Here is a 17,971-nt window from a genome sequence, read left to right as displayed (position 1 = left end):
CCCTAAGCCTTCACATAAATCCCTCCCCTCTTAGGTTTTATTATGTGGATGAATAAAAGCTATTGCTCGATCCCAAGGACACTCCGGTAGCCAAATCCTCAAAGATCAAACACTTTGCACTGTCACCTTTTATTTTCTACCCCACCAGAGCCGACATCACGATCCGTTACACCGAAATGCCCTTCAGCTCTCTTTTGTCTTTTCTCATCACTGCATATTGACATGTTTTCCGCCTGGGACACGAGACTAATGTTAACATTCATCCATCGATAATGTGCCAAATCCAACCAAAAGATAGAAACTCAGTGGTACGATTGTGCAGTCCCTTTACATGAAGGGATAAGGGCCTGGGGGCCGGGAGGTCTGAGGAGACAGATGTGTGGCCAGGCAGGCCCAAACAGGGCTGGGGAAGAAGATGGGAGGCTCCTACACACCCACAGCCTCCCCATTCTCCTGTGTGTCAGGGCTGGAGGGAAGGGGGCTGCCGGGGAGGCCAGCACCGGGCCTGGAGGGAAGGGGGCTGCCGGGGGGGAGGAGGTTGCCGGGGAGGCCAGCACCAGGCCTGGAGGGGAGGGGGCTGCCGGAGGGGAGAGGGCTCTTGGAGGAGAGGGGGCTGCCGGAGGGGAGAGGGCTCCTGGAGAAGAGGGGGCTGCCGGAGGGGAGAGGGCTCCTGGAGGGGAGGGGGCTGGCGGGAAGGGCAGCAGCGTTAGGGTGGGGCGGGCGAGGAGCCTCTGTCGAGTTCCCCCTCACGCTGATGTGCTCCCATCCTCCCTGCAGGTCAAACACACATACGTCACTGTAAACACACTGTCCTGAACACAACACTGTCCTGAACACAACACTGTACTGTACACAACACTGTTCCTGCTTCCACTGAATACCCCACTGAGAGGAGTCAAAAAACAAACAAAAAACATTTATTGATTTCAATACAGTCATGACACACAAGGGCAATTTATAGTACAGCGATTTATGATTACCCTGACTAGCATCGCTGAACGTCTATTATTATTGTCCAATGGACATCGATGATACAATATCATCACATGAAGAACATTTCTGGGAGAAACACTTTTCTGGGAAAACACACACCATTCTTGGGGTGTATCATTGGGAACTACAGCAGCAATACACAGGAACCTAAAGTAATATTGGCAACATTGGCATAACGTTAGGTGTTATGCAGACAGATTTATAGTGCCCCGCTAAAATAAACATCAATTCCTAGATTGCCGACATCAACACGTGTTTTCGTTTTTATAAACAAGATAGAAACATGGCTTGTTTATGCAATGTGAATTAGGGAGGGAGATAGAATGATGAGAGACTCACCCCTATACCATAGTCCCAGGAATGGCCCTTGGGCTGCATGGGTCCCACGCCCAGCCTGTGGCAGGCAGCTCCAGGCATCTCGCTGGAGAAACCTGGAACCCCATCTGCTATGATCCACACCTGCAGCAGACAACAACACTGAACACCATCTGCTATGATCCACACCTGCAGCAGACAACAACACTGAACACCATCTGCTATGATCCCCACCACCTGCAGCAGACAACAACACTGAGCCATGCGAGCAGTGGATGGTGGGTCATTTCACACTGGCCATGCTCCAGGTTGTCTGGAGCGTTAAAGCAATGCAAGAGTGTGACTAGTGTGTGCGAGGTAAGACCGACCAGCCAGTGTTAGAGGAACAATGACCAAAGATGGAGGCTAGCAGGATTCAGTAACACTGACCTGGTCCAGCGGTCCCACAGAAACCTTGGTGACATTGTTGGAGATGAGCTCCCAGGCCGAACCTTGAGGGTAGCTGGGGGTGAGGCCCTGTCTGTACCACAGGTTACCTAGAGACAGGCAGACAGACATAAGTACTACTTATAATGACAATAATATTTATCGCAGTGTACTTTTAATTCATGATCTTTTATTTTAAAGGGAAATTGTATATGCAGTCCTTGGTTCTGAAAAGGGAAAGAAAAAGACATCTAATGTGAATGGCTACTCACTGTTTTCATCCACAGCAAAGACAGAAGTCCTGCCCACAGATAGCTGTCTGAGGGTCTGCCTGGGGGGAGAGGGGATGTGGTACCAGCATTCTCCTGCAGAGGGACAAGAGGGTTAAGGTTAACATTAGGGGTCATTCATATACTGAATAATCAGATGACTGTCCCCTACGATGAAATCAGGGCAGGGACTATAGAGACACTGCATGAAATAGGCCACGCCCATCACGGGGGAAGCACTCCATTCACTCCCATACACCAGCATACTTTTCCTTGAATTAAACATAGCTAAAAGCTGTTGTGTGGTGGGCTGCGCAAACAACAAATGTAAAAAATCGCCAATTAAAGTTGTTTTGTACTCCCGAGCAAAACAAGGAAGCCATTGAGAATTGGCGAGAAGAAAAATGTGGATCTAGCTGTCAAGGAAGTAAGTTGGAGTGTTCATCTTCTGTATATGATCTTTGTGTGCAACAAGCGACCATGCACGCGACATAGGAGAACGCCAGGATTGGGGGGGGAGTTTTTGTTTCCCCACGTTTTGGGCGTGGTTTCTGAATGATGACGCGCTCCGCAGTGTCTCTATGGGTCAGCACTTGTCCATTCGTCCATCCATCTGTCACTCACTAGAACATTTGTCTCATCGTCTGTATGTCTGTCTCAATATCACTGATGCTGATGATCACATTTTGACAAAACTTAAAGGAATGTGTCTCATTCTCATTCTGGCTATTTATTGCACCAATTTGTGCTGCAACATTTGCTGACCTGATACTGATTGGCCCAAAGGGAGCGTGCATAATTCATGGGGGCGGACATGTTTACGTACTTTGGCCTTGTTTCAGAATTAAACCTCAATTGACTTCACATGTTGTATGCAAGACAGGCATGCAATGTTTATACATTACAGATCTCTGAACATTTTGACCTTTTTCCCCCTTGCAAATTATGATATGACATGAGTGATAGGAAGTGATAAATGTAATGTGGTATTGTGGCTGTCACTTTTTCCCAAAATAAAGTTCGAACGAACTTTAATTGCCCGCAAAATGTTTTTTGGTTAATAAATTATTATTATTATTATTATAATTTTTTTTTGCTCCATCCAACTCGAGACAACTTTTCAGACCCTGGAGACAATCTTTCTCAGAAGAGACTAACGCGACAAATCTGGAGTCTTTTTCTAACATGGGATTAACATTACCAGCAAGCAGCAGTTGGTTAATTTTGGTTAATTAAAAATAAATTAATAATAATAATAAAAAAAAAAGAAATCGAACAGGTCAATTATACATTCGAACATGCCCTTCTCCCCCACATTCGAAGTTAAATTCGAATTTTGAATAAAAAGTGACAGCCCTATGTGGTATGATTAATATGATATAATGTAATGAAATGCATGACATCATATTGCCTGACCTGCAGGGTTTTGGGGGGACACAGATCCTCTGTAGAACACGGCTCCATCCTTGGCGATGGCCCACACCTGGTTGGCTCCGCCGATGGAGATGGACTTAAAGGGCTGGTCGGTTCCCACGTGGAGCCAGGAACTGCCCTACGGGATCACACACACTGCACTTAGGAAGTGGTTGCCTTTGCTTTGTTGCCTTTGGTCAAGTAGCTACAAATGAGAGGCAAACTGAAAGAGAACAACTTCAAAGGAATTCAAATGAAATGGACAGATGAACAAGATGTTGATGACAAGTTTGAAGCAAGGACTTGAACCAAAGAACATGCATTGTAGGCTCATTTATTTATCAAATCATATTCCCTTTTCCACATCTTCCTCCTCTACACACACTAATTTGTTCTCATGAGGGGAAAAACACGTCCACCTTTCTCCTTAGGTTCTGTTGTTATTATTTTCCTTGCACTTCTCTGTCTCTCCCTAGAATGATTATAAGCACTACAATGGAAATAAGCTTTATTGTGTAACTTATCCATGACAATTCCAGAATTGCTGTACATGGTTTTCCCATATTATTATTATTATTATGCCATGTGTTCCTCACCGCAGGGTTTTGGGCGCTGGCCCCCAGCCGGCACAGGACGTCCCCCTTGTCACTGAGGGCCCAGACAGGGACCTGCTCCATGCGGCTCTGGGCCAGGCAGGGCATCACCGAGATGTCACTCAGAGGGATGGGCGGCACCTGCTGCCACGGGCCTCTCACTGTGATCTTACACCTCCTGCATGTGATCATTTCAATGTTTGAGAAGAATGTGTGCTACAGACCACAGACAATCAAATGGTGTGTGTGTGTGTGTGTGTGTGTGTGTGTGTGTGTGTGTGTGTGTGTGTGTGTGTGTGTGTGCGTACCTCGCCCATCTCCTGCGTCTAACAAAGTCTTTCATGGTCTTGTGGCCATGGAATGTCCTGTATGAAAGAGATAAATCAGCCAAGGTGGAAAGTAACTGCCGGTAAATACATTTACTTCAGTACAATTTTGAGGTACTGGCACTTTAATTTACTTGAGTATTTCCATTTTGTGAGACTTTATACTTTTACTCGACTACTTTCAGAGGGGGATATTGTACTTTTTACTGCACTGGCTTGAGTTAATAGTTACTTTGCAGAATAAGGTGTTACATTCAAAACATACAATAAGCTCATCACTCAACACTCTGAAAGAATCAGTACTTTTGATCATTAAAGGAACACTCCACCCACTTTCAACCAGCTTTGTATCATTACAAAATCAGTAGTATATCAGAAAACGGTAAAGAGTTTTGCAGACATTCATTTATTTTTGATAGTTATTGAGAGTTGATTTGCATTAAGTTGTCGACCAGTGATGTGTGCATGAATGACATCACTGAGTATTTTTGTCCACTACTGCCAGCCTTCACCCCTCCCTCCCCCTGCTGGATGATCACAAGACAACATGCTGCCAAATGCTTTCTTTGTTATACGTACACAGGGAAGTCTGCAGCATACTGCCAGCCTTCGCTGTCTGTCCCTCCTGGGACGTTGAAGTCCAAGGCCCACTCTGTCACCTGGGAGAAAAGGGGACAACATTAGCTTCTAGCGAAGCAGACAATGAAATGTGTTATGTTGGAGGAATTGTGGCTTAGGACACCACCTACCCAGGACCACTGAGGAAGGGGGGGGGGGGGGGGGGGTAACTACCCAGGACCACTGAGGGGAGGGAGGGGACTACCTACCCAGGACCACTGAGGGGAGGAAGGGGGGTACCTACCCAGGACCACTGAGGGGAGGGAGGGGGGTACCTACCCAGGACCACTGAGGGGAGGAAGGGGGGTACCTACCCAGGACCACTGAGGGGAGGAAGGGGGGTACCTACCCAGGACCACTGAGGGGAGGGAGGGGACTACCTACCCAGGACCACTGAGGGGAGGGGGGGGGGGGCTTACCTATCCAGGACCACTGAAGCGCAAATTATGCTCGAGCGAAATCGATGGCGCTGACTGCGCCGAGGGGGTCGCCGCAGCTCGGCGTAGGGGGCGTGCAGCTGCTCGAAAATGTGACTCTGCGCCGTCTAGTGCCGTCAACTCATTGTTGTGAGGGATGAGGAAATGCCATTTCCTCATTTAACGTGCTTGTCCCTCATCTAGCAAAGCCTTCTGCAGGCTCACCGGAATGAGTTTTGAAATGGAGGGACAATAAAATGTTCCCCCACCGACATGATGCAAGTTCTTGGTAAACGACACGATAAACTTTTTGGACGAGTGACGTTCGAGTATGCACAGTCTCGCTGTCGCCGCTCGGCGGCGGCAAGGCTCCAAGTCGTGGCTGCGCAAAACCATGCCGGGCGGGGGAAGGGAGGCGGGGTATCTACCCAGGACCACTGAGGGGAGGGAGGTGGGGTATCTACCCAGGCCCACTGAGGGGAGGGAGGGGGGTACCTACCCAGGCCCACTGTGGGGAGGGAGGGGGGGTGCTGCCTTTGGTGCACTCCTTCAGCCCACTCTCGTCGCTCCACATGGGCCGGTCTGTAGGAAGACCTCTGGAGGAGTCACACACAAACACAGGCTGCATTGTGGACTACTTTGTTGACATTCTTAACACACATAACTGCAAAGAATGCTGAACTGTGGCTTTTACTGTATATACAGTACTAAACACAAAAGAGCCCTACTTGTCTGTGTATCCAGCCATAGGGTTCCATCTCTGATTCTCGTACACGTGCACGCTCCTGACGTCGGTCTGTGGGTGCGTCTGACCCGCATCTCCTGCAACACACCATCCATGCTAATATTTTATGCAGACACGTCTGTATTTGTAAGATGTGTGTGTGGGCACGTGTGCATATCAATCTCTATAATTGCAACAGATGGCAAAGTCTTGAACCGTGCTCAAGCAATTACACACCGGAGTAGCAAGCTAAATTAAGTTGATTAATTCTCTCTTGCGTGTTTGCTAATCAATGAATTTATTTGGGAATGTAATGAAATGCATAGTGAATATATGAACAAATATGCAAGAGGCAACGGCCATTATAAAGTAAAATCCCTTTAAAGGATCCATCAGAAATGTGATCAAGAATCAACTCAAGGGATTTATCAGTAAGGACTAGATTGTGGCCAAGGACTGATAGACAGAGATTAAGCGGGGGGGAAGCAATAGTTCTCTCCAAAATGTCAATTCAGTCATTATCTACTGAAGGAGGTATAGAAGATCATGAGGTAAATATTGCAGTTGGACTCACAGTGCAATCGTTTGGCTATAAAACACTTCTTGCTGCACAAGATGTCTGGGGAAATGGCTGGATGTTAGGGGTGGGGACAAAATATCAATACTGAAATTGTGATACTTCCTCTTGCGATACGTTATCGATTCACTGGTGCCAAATATCGATATTTTTATTAAAACATGCATGCACTGAAACGTGTCCAGGTTTACATAAAACAAGTTGATTATGTTTGTTAAGCACAGTTTTTTTTTTACTAACTAGACTCTATGCACTTTGTTGTGATTCCCACCCCTACTGGATGTCCCTGTTATCTTCAGTGGCGTTTCGACTGATATGGAGTTACATAATATAGAGAATGACTGATTTTTCATTTTGGGGTGAAGCGTTCCTTTAAGGCAGTGGGTATATGGGTACATGTTTACCCGGGGTGGGCTGTTGCCCATAGCGCCCACTGTAGACCCAGGCGGTGCCGTCCCACCCGATGCCCCACACCAGCCCCAGACTGTTAGACTCTACACAGCGCAGGTGGCCCGGGACCTGCCGCCAGAACCTGCAGCACCACACAGCAGGAGCACCCAGCGTTAGCCACATTAGTGTTAGCACACACTTCAGCACAGGAAGACACACTGCCACCACACACACACAAACACATTTTCACCAGGCTGAATGAGATGTTAGCATGTTAGCGATACGGAAATTCACAGAGATGATGTTATTAAGAAGAACAGACCGGACAAGAGGATGAGATGACTTGATTACCGGCACCAATGCAACAATGGGGCATGCAAGAGTTTGTGGTTTAACAACTGAAAACTGTGGAGAAAGAGATACGGCAGGGACCAGTTTCCCAAAAGCGTCTTAGCTCCAATTAATGAATCCAAATCAAATGAAGACAATGTAAACACAAAGAAGCTAATGGGAAAACACCACCAGAGAGCAAGCGAATGAACAGCAATATAAAACAGATAGGCAGACGGGGTGGACCACGAGCATGGCCTCACATTTGGTCACAGGCCAGTGTGTGTGCGGGAGCCTCCAGGGAGTAGGAGGGCTCATGGACCATGGTGTCTCCTTTGGAGGTGGTGGACCACAGGGCCTGTCTAGACGGGGGACCCCTGATCCCTCGGCACTCACAGCAACACTCACACAACAGCGACAGCTGCATACACAGGAGAGACAAGGAGTGTAGTTAGTAATGCATTCTAAGTTAAATACTAGAGACTGGCTGTCTAATTATTATTATTATAGTATAGCCATTAGTATTACTATCATTTGTTTTTTATTTAGTTTCTCTTCGGTGTTACCCAGTCGTTCATGTCCTTCTCAGTTTGTGCTGCCAGGACCAGAGGCCACCTCTGCTTGGTCCTTTGGGCTGTATACACAGCAAAGGCATAGTGGCAGTCCCTGAGCACTGGAACCAGCACCGTCATCTCATTTACAAACACATGAAGGGACTGAGAGAGACAGAGACAGAGTGAAAGAGAGGGACAGAGAGAGACAGTAAATAACGAATGACAGTTGTGTGAGTAGACATTTTCCATTCACTTTTCTGCATTGATTCTGACACACATCCAGAGTCATTTAAAATAAGTGAGCAGGTTTGACACTCAATGACACTTGGGCAGGTCACACGGTCACTGATGGACACACACTGGTTGTTGCTGGGGTCGAACTTTGACCTTTCTGTGACAGGATAGACACTGGGCTACCCAGTCGGCCCAATTGTGTCACCTGTCTAGCAATGACATACATGAGGTAATGTTACTCTTGTGCCGTCTAAGAATTTTCTGCCATGCCTCCAACTTCAACCCTTAAGGATAAACATAATAACTTTATTTACAGAGCACTTTTCAAAACAAGGCTGCAAAGTGCTTCACACAAGGAAAACAATAAAACAACCAAAACCATCAACAGTGACACAATGATATAATAAACTTCAAATAAATCTTCTATCACAGGCAGCGCTAAAAGCAATTAGCTCAGAGGAAACTACTTTCTCTAATGCCTTGGATAAAAGCAGAGTTTTGAAATAGGTCTAAAATTGCTAAGAATGTGGGGGATCTAAAGTGGGCTTGTTCAAAAAAGGGTGAACCAAGGCAAAACAAGTAGGGAAAGAACCAGGAAGCTTATTAACAACTGATAAAATCTCTGCCCCAACTGAAGCTTCTCTGGAGTGATGACATCAGGGGGCAAATTGAAGGGCAAACAACCTGACAACATCACTAACCTTCCTCTCGTCATACTGGGTGTAGTAGACGAAGAAGATGCTGTCCTTCCTGCCATCAGAGTTGGTCGATTGCTCCAGAGCTACGTTCACATCCACCCAGCGGTTAGGTTTCCAATCCCTCCACCAGCGCAGCGCACCCTTACGCACCCACACCGACTGGAGGAGGGCGGGGGCGGACAGAGACACAGAGTCAGGGAAAATGTGGGTGTGGGAGGGACAAATAGTGTCAAATACAGGGAACGAGAGGCACCGAGTCAGGGCAGAGTCAGTCTTACGTGGCTCCGCTCCAGCGGTTTCTTGTGGATCTCCTCTCGGCGTTGCTCCTGCTGCTGCTGTTCGCTCCAGGCTGCTGACTGCACAGGAGTCAGCGACAGGGAGCTGGTGAGAGGGCCTGACAGACAGACACACTAGTCAGACAGACGGGCAGACACAGAGACAACAGGTATATCTCTACACACATGTACCAATGCAAACACACCACATAGACACACAGTGCACAGTTGTAAACATTCAGACGAGATCAATATCATTTATAACAGATACTGTATTGACATAACGCCACTTTATCAATTAAGGGTCTTTTAATGAGGCGCTTCATAAGCCGTCATCTCACCTGCAAATTCTGCTATGGCTGTTATCCAGTCAACGTTTTTTTTTTACTATTTTTTCACATTTTAGAATATTAGTAAACACATCAAAACTATGAAATAACACAAATAGAAGTATTCAGTGATCAAAAAAGTGTCAAAACAAATCAGAACCATCTTATATTTTAGATTATTTTAAGTAGCCCTCCTTTGCCTTGATGGAAATGCAAAGGCTTTGAAAGAAATTCATACATAGGCATCAACTATTTATATTTGTCTAAACACTTTTTTGGGGGGCTTTAAGATGAGGAAAAACACAATACATTCAATCAGGTGTGTCCAAACCTTTGACTGGTAGTGTATGTGTGACTATATAAAACCTTCAATCAGTGAACAACACTGGTTGTCCATAATGCTACCTGTGGGACTGAGCCAGCTGATCTGAGAGTTCGCGTCCACATCGCAGCCTCCCCCGGAGATCCAGGCCCACACTGGCCCGTCCTCTTCCCCAACCCCCTGAGGGGTGTCCAGGGCGTAGGTGGCCCCCTGAGGGGTGTCCAGGCCCAGGGCGTAGGTGGCCGCAGCGCCCCCCTCACCCAAAGACCGCCTCCTCCGGGCCGCCTCCAGATCCACGTTGCTCCAGGGCTCATCCTGGCCCGCCGCCTCCGGGGTACAGAGCACTGGGGCCGGGGAGGGCTCTCCGCTCTCTACCTGGGGTGCCTCTGTGATGGACGGTTGGGACGTGGACGTTTTCTCACGGTCTGAGACCAGGCTGGTGATGAAGCTGTCGCTGGCGGGGATGAAGGGTTTGGGGGCGTCCCCCTGGGTGGCAGAGGGGACGGCCTCTGCCTCGAGGGGAGGCGTAGGCGTGTCGGCTGCCCCTAGGGGGAGGACAGAGGGCTCTGCTGCCTCTAGGGCTGGGGCTTGTTGGTTAGTTGGTGAGTCTGTAAGGCCTAACTCCGAGTCTGAGTCGGTGCAGCTCAGGACTGAGCCTTGGGAAGCCTCAGTCATCTGGCCACCAAACTCGCAGACATTTCTACAAAACACAGACACACAGAACCACTGTAAGAAATAATGGACACATAGACATGATTCACAATTTCCAATTTGACAGATGATTTTATCCAAAGCAACGTACACATGGGATCTTAATACAACACAACACCAATGTAAGATCACTGCTGTTGTATGTTCAGTATGAGTGCTGCTGGCATGGCGAGTGACAACACGTGACAGGAAAAAGGTCAATGCCCTCCACAACGGATGCCTCAGGAAGATCTGCTGCATCGTCCGGCCTGAGAAGATCTAATAATGCACAGCTATATAAATTGACTAAGTGCATTAGTGCAACAGTGTGGTGCTGGAGATCAAACGCCGCCGACCTCGAAGGCTATAGGGCACGTCCTCAGAATGGAACAGGATCGAATCCCCAAGGTTGCACTAAGATGGACTCCCATCAGGGGAGAGGGAAGCAAGGCCGGCCCAAAACAACCTGGCGGCGAACCGTGACAGCTGAGTTAAAGGAGATGGACCTAACATGGTGAACATGCAGCGCAAGACAGGTCGAGATGGAGATCGTCGAAGCCTTATGTCCCACCAGGGACGAAGAGGATTAAGCAAAGTAAGTACGTTCGTAGGCGAGCATCAAGGATTTGAACTTGATACGGGCAGCAACTGGGAGCCAGTGCAGGGACATGACCAGCAGAGCGGAGTGACATGTCTGCTCTTTTAGGCTGGTTGAAGACCAGACGCGCCGCCACATTCTGGATCATCGACAGCGGTTTGAGCGTACATGCCAGGGAGAGACAGTGCGCTAAATATTAGGTAGACCTTTCTAATATGGAGTCTTTATACATGAAACTACTGAGGGAACAAAGCATTTACCTGGATTTGGCTTGTCAGTCAACATCATTAAAAATGCCTGCCTTTTGTGTACTCCGTGCATACATCATATAACAAGGTTCAGCTAAATTATTAATATTATTATTCTTGTTATTACAGACCTGGGTGGAGCAATCTCTTGTTTGCGACTGCCCCATTGGGCAGAAACAGGGATCCAGCCGTTCCCACTTGGTTCAGACGGAGTAACGCCTATTCTGAAATACAGGCCGCGGTCCTCACCAACCGCCCACACCTGACACAGGTGCACAGAAGCAATGGATCAGAACAATAGAGGTGAAGTAACACAGACGCACACACCTAACACACACACACACACACACACACACACACACACACACACACACACACACACACCCACACACACACACACACACCTGTCGTAACCTTATATATTGACTTTATTGAGCCACTGAATAAATTCACTCTCCCTCAGTGATTGCAAGCATGAAATCCAATAACCCATGAAAGCCTGTTAGGATAGATGTGGCCATAATCTTCCATAACTATCCAATTAAAGTGTATTCAGTCTTCTAGGACCCGTGGGAGGCACTGGTGGGACACCAGCAGCTGCTACTTTATAAGGCCATATACTGTAACAACTGGCGCCCGCCACCTAACAAGCCATATCCATAACCGCAGGCCTGAAATATGAAATATGGGATGTGATGACGACGGCTTGGCCAGCTTCTAATTAGGGAGTCTCCCATATGTCAGGCCGGCAGGAACATAGTCCGGGGATATATAAGGCTGGGTGCTAGTGCCAAACTCACATTACAAGACAGTCAAGGGGCGGGGCTAGAGGCTGAGAAGTGGACGGAGGGGGGGTGTGGGGGTTGGTGCAGAGAGGGACGAGGTGAGAGACAAGGGATTGCAGAGCTAGCAATGTCCACTCTATAAGACTCAGCAGTGGACACAGAGCCAAGAGTGTCCCCGCCAGCCAGGGTAATGTGAATCGGTCAGAGGGGGATGAGCAGAGCCAGGAGCGCAGCAGCTGGGCTTGAGACTGGATTAAAGGGAAAATACTAGTCTAGGATACTATAAAAAAAAAATCATTATCAGATTGGAGATACAATTTCACTGACAAAACAAATCGAGAGCGGCGAGAAGTTAAATGTTATGACCCCATCTAATCCTTCTCATCAAATCCTATGTTTTACTATTTGCTGCATCTTCCCTGGAAAGAATAAAGAGTACGGTAGATATGTGGTTTGGAACTGAAGGTGGGTTCAAATTGCATACGAACGTTTCAGCCAAAGGCCTTCCTCAGCGTTGGCTGACAACGCTGAGGAAGGCCTTTGGCTGAAACGTTCGTTGCTGCTGCCCGGTTGAGGAACTATTAAAACCTGTGAAAGGACATTTGGAGTGCTGGCTTTTTCTCCATTTACTGAACTCCAGGCTGTGATAGTGAAATGTTCAGTGGAAGTGTGTGGACCTGGTCATTGAGTCCAACGTCCACCATCATCATCTCCCCTCCAATGCTGATCCAGCCTGAGCCACAAGGATTGTGGGAGTTCACGCCACGCCTGAACCAAACCTGGACACACACACACACACACGCACGCGCACGCGCACGCACGCACACACACACACACACACACACGTGTCACCACCACCGCACTGACCCACCACTCTTCAGAGTATGATGAGATGCGAGGAGTGTTGATTGACCTTGTAGTCCTTGGTGACCAACCAGACCACACCCACTCCCACAGCCACATGCAGGGCTTCAACCTCCTTCAGCGGGGGTGCCACCTCTACCCACGATGTACCTGACAGGAGGAGAAAGGGCTTTACGTTTACTTTACTACACAACAAGTCAAGAAGACCACAAATAAACAAGCTGTCGCCAGGAAATGTGACATTTTAAACCCTGATCTGTAAGAGTACTATTGTATTGACTTGCTGCTAGGCATACAGTGAATTTGTGCTCATGTAAAAAGCAAAGAGCTCGGGAAAGGACAATTGAGAGCTTAGCGGAGAGATAGAGGGGATGTTACTGCTGACCTATGGGGCTGTCCAGGCTGAGGCCGGTGCGGACCAGCAGGTTCCCGTCCCACAGCAGGGCCCACAGCAGGTCTCCGGGACCGGCCGAGATCTGGGCCACCTCTTTGGGCACCTCCACCTCCTCCCAGCCTGAGCCCTCTGGGACCCGAGGGTGGATGCCCTCCCTGAACCACACCTGCAGAGGACACATGCAGTCATAGGTTTTTTCTGGGGCTTGGTGGAATAACGTACACTACCAGTTAAACCTTTAGACACACACACCTGATTGAATGTACTACATTTTGCATAATCTCAAAGCCATTTTGATCTACCGTACTGTAAATAAAGGCTTTTGCTTAAATGCTTGATTTTTGAGTAAAGGCATATGAAGGTCAATGCAAGTGATCCACACAGCCCATTTTCCAGTTAATTCACAGAAAACCAAGCCTGCATGTTACCATTTTGAATGTAACCTAAATAGTTTACAATGCATTGCTAAAATAAAGGCACATTTACAAATTGTCATTATTCAATAACAATTACAGCGCTGTTCTAGAAAGCTTCTGTATTTAGAGCCTGGCAGGACAAACTGCTGCTTCAAATGACAGTGGTCAGTTAATAGTCGTCTGCCCCCTCTTGTTGGCTGGAGCATGGCATGCTGAGGAAGCCCTGCTGGCATGATTTTACATTTGTACAGGCACACAAGGAGAGTGACAGCACTCAGCTGGCTCAAGCAGCTCATAAAGTCTGACTTGGTGAATGATACGGTGTCATGCTGCCACCTACTGGCCACAACCGAAAAGTGAATTGTGTTTGGTCAGCAGTGTGGGCAGAAAGCTGAGAAAGTAAATACACTGGTCAGGTGGGTATAATCCATACTGTGATCTCACCAGTGCTAATTAGACTAATAGGCTTATATATAGTGCATATTTTTGCTTTTAATGTATGCCATGAAAATTGCCCTGTGGAAGTAAAATTGCTGTTGTGTGAAAACCTGGTATCTCCAAACAGTTAACTTTTCAGGAGCTAGAAATACAACCTTGTTTATAGTTTATGTAATTGGTTTTTGAAAAGATTTTATAAACCCAAACACTGTAGAAGTTCCTCAACCCACAGACGAGTATGCAATCATTCATCTGAAGTTAAAATATGAAAACAAAATTGGTTTTCCCCTGACAGCGACGGCATGGTTGTTGAATTTGACGCAAGTTCAACTCAAGCGTATTTAAATGATTTGATTGAAGGGTTGTTATCAATTCACTTTCAATACAGGCTATTGAGTAAAGGATTTCTCTATGAAATATGTTTTCTTTCTAATGTCCATTGCGAGAGGCATTTTCCAAATTTTAAAAACTGAACATCTTTTGCTATAACAAGGGGCTTACACTGATCTAATAACCAGGAAATTAAGCATCTCCCATTTGTGAGTGCATTACAGTTTCAATTTATACTAATTTAGTTCTGATACCCAGGTGTGCTCCATTAGCAGCTAACGAATGGAGCTCTCCGTGGTGCTGACCCTGTGCTCACTCATTTTGCCCACTAATTAGCCATTATTTAACATTTAGTAAATGCTGGCCCTGTCACCGTCTGCTCAGGACCTCTGCTGGTACCCATGGCAAATATGAATGCTGTCAGGCCGACCGTGTCCGAGTAAACGGAAACAAAGACACACACAGAGATACAGATGTAGGTTTGTTCCAGTGGACTGACCTGTCCTTGCTGGGACACTCCCCACAGGTAGGGGTACCTCCCAGACTGGTCGCTCATCTCCCAGCCTCCACAGCTGATGTCACTGAGTGGCAGGGGGGGTTTCTTGGGGTCATCCAAGGGGATCTGGGGAGGGACGGACAGTCAACCACCACTGATAAGAGCAACAGAGAAAACCCGGATGTACTGGTCACGTTCAGGGCATGTAACAGGCTAAAATGGACATTAATAAAAGTAACTAGTTGCCTTACTTTGTTACTTGCCTTAAAAAGTATCTACATTACGAAAGTTATTCGTTATTAAAAGTAATTCTTTAGTAGCCTGAGATCAGACTGAACTGTCAACTCGTTACACTCCATTTCCTTCTTGGAGTGGTCTGAAACCAGGCAAACTCTTTAGCATTACCTACTTCAAAAACCTGCTGTAGTAAAATGGCTTGAGCTGCCAAGTGTGCTGCTGATCAAAGAAATATATATATATATATATATATATATATATATATATATATATATATATATATATATATATATATATATATATACCCACAGCATCCTTAAAAGCATGTTCTGGCATTCCAGAAACATGGCGCTCTCAGCTCTGATCTGACCTGCGCTCACCTACCCTGCTGAGTACTGTAGGATGTGTGTGTTTTTATTGATTGTTGACTGATATAACCGGAGACTGTCCACACCTTGGCCCAGGTGCCTTGTGCTGTGTATCTCCTGTAGCGGATCCAGCGCCTGCGACGAACACATGAGTTCCACTTCTTGTCAGGGGAGAAGTATGCCGGGAAGTCTACTGCATACTCCCAACCCTGGAGAGACACACATGATCCTCACTTAAATTCCAATCAAAATGACATACGGATATGTTGACTGGAATTCGTACAAATTTAAAAGCTATCTGTAATTTGAATTTTCTCAAGTGATTAAATATGAAAACGGCTTGTTGTAGACAGGCCTGACAATGGTGGTTTTGAGTGTGTGTAGCAAGATGCATGAGTAGCTTGTTATGTGTGTTTGAGAGAGGAAGAAAGGAATGATCAGCTGACAAAAAAGTATCACTTGTCTGTTGCATTTCTAAGTAACCACAACTCTGACCAACACCTAACCCTAAACCTAATCCTGTTTATAAACCTAACCCTACTCCTAAAATGAACCTGAGCCCAGACACTGAATAGCTACTGTATAGAGAGACTCTTCTTGACAATCAGTTGACTTTTTACTGACACATTAGTCACTTGAGAGGAATTACAGTCACTTGAGAGGAAGTTGAGTCATCAACATTGGATTATCCGAATAAAGTGTAACCAAAGAAAGAAAGAAAGAAAGAAAGAAATAAGTGTGTGTGTGTGTGTGTGTGTGTGTGTGTGTGTGTGTGTGTGCGAGCGTGTGTGTGTGTGCATGCGCGTGCATGCCCCTCACCCCTGTCTGGCTGGGGTCTCCTCCACAGCTCTGGTCCACATACCAGTCTCCCTCCCACTCCCAGCTGCGGCAGGGCAGCTGGAAGCTGTGCAGCGGCTGGGGGTTCATCCCCATCACGTCGCTCCACGGCCAGCGGTCTGTGGGCAGCAGCACGTCGGTGAAGCCGTCCACTGGGTTCCATCGCTGGAGACACATACACAAAGTCAGCATTACCCACACACGCAGCGCTCTATTTAAAACAATACAGCCTATCAGTAAAATCACATGTACTAATATATCCTTGTTTCAAAGAAACAACATACTACAACAGCTTTTTTCAGTCTAACAATTTAGAGTGGATGTCTGGATCCACCCTGCCTATAGGGTTCCCAGAGTAAAACCTAGCCATTGCCACCACTGCTCGTAAAGTTAAAGAACTAGGAACAAGAAAGCAACCCAAGAAAAAAAAAGCTATGAATGGATGCTAAAACATACATAATAGTAATAGGATAAACAAGCTGCAATAAGGCATACTTGAGTTTGATTCCGCTATAATGAGCCGGTGGGGAACATACTTGGTTCTCGTAGGTCTCCTCACGGTAGCGGATGGGGGTCTCGCTGGGCAGCATGTTGAGGTAAACATGGTGATCGGGGCCGACGCCCCAGCTGCGCCCCTTCCCAGCAGTGACGCGCTTCAGCTCCAGCAGCTTGTCGTCATCGCGCTCCCAGCGCCCGCTGGCAGTGGACAGGCTGTACACCCTCCCATACACATCCACCGCCCACAGCAGCATGACGGGGCTTGGCCAGAGACACCTGCACAGTTTCAACACACTCACATCCTGGTATGTGCACTTTCACAGACACATCCTGGTATGTGCACTTTCACACACACATCCTTTTATTTTTTATTTTTAGCTGCGGCCAGCATGGTCAGCTACCCACCCGGGTCATGATTTTTGGAAAGAGACATTACTGTTGAGTTTTTCAAATGTATTTTTGGCGCTTTGAGCACCACAAGCCGAGTGCCATCCACATCTTTTTTTTTTTTTACCTTTATTTATACAGGGGGAGTCTCACTGAGAGCAATGCTCTCTTTTTCAGGAGTGCCCTGTTCACATTCACACACACATTCATACCTGGAAGCTGACCAGTACAACCACAGTCTGATCTGCTGGCCACTGATCAGCTCCACTGGAGCAGTTGGGGTTAAGGGCCTTGCTCAAGGGCACCTCAGTGGTGGTAATCTATTGTATTTGAGAGGAGGCAGAAATATCTATTCTAGAGCTAACTCCAAAAGTCAGACAACTAACACAAAAGGATCTGGAGGGATAAATAGCACTACAGGTGAGATGACAAATATGTATTTTGGATTTTAGGGTGAGCTGTCCCTTTAAGTTTTGGCTCTCTATTTGGTATCTTGAATAGGTCTGGCTATGAATATAAAACAATTATTTTGGAGGACATATTCTTTTCATACTGCAGATTCATCCTTAGATGCATTCTTTAT

At 46.9% G+C, this 17,971-nt stretch overlaps 1 protein-coding gene across 1 annotated transcript; it reads right to left on the bottom strand.

Moving 5' to 3' along the window:
* Nucleotides 1–426: 426 nt before the first annotated feature.
* Nucleotides 427–17,952, bottom strand: LOC310788459 (tectonin beta-propeller repeat-containing protein 1-like; the record flags this gene model as incomplete). The annotated part of the gene is made up of 25 exons (XM_083650011.1): nt 427–771; nt 1,333–1,452; nt 1,738–1,844; nt 2,007–2,099; nt 3,420–3,555; nt 4,013–4,187; nt 4,318–4,374; nt 4,915–4,994; nt 5,869–5,965; nt 6,098–6,191; nt 7,075–7,202; nt 7,654–7,811; nt 7,957–8,106; nt 8,880–9,035; nt 9,155–9,270; nt 9,886–10,502; nt 11,470–11,600; nt 12,801–12,902; nt 13,037–13,137; nt 13,373–13,547; nt 15,065–15,187; nt 15,753–15,875; nt 16,486–16,668; nt 17,040–17,262; nt 17,942–17,952. The coding sequence occupies 25 exons, from the start codon at nt 17,950–17,952 to the stop codon at nt 427–429; spliced, it is 3,801 nt and encodes a 1,266-aa protein (XP_083506137.1).
* Between the last annotated feature and the right edge of the window lie 19 nt (nt 17,953–17,971).

Source organism: Poromitra crassiceps (assembly GCF_964638095.1).
Source record: "Poromitra crassiceps genome assembly, chromosome: 13".
NCBI classification, from domain to species: domain Eukaryota; kingdom Metazoa; phylum Chordata; class Actinopteri; order Beryciformes; family Melamphaidae; genus Poromitra; species Poromitra crassiceps.
Note: the sequence above shows the minus strand (reverse complement) of the source record. Positions and strands in the feature narration are given on the sequence as shown.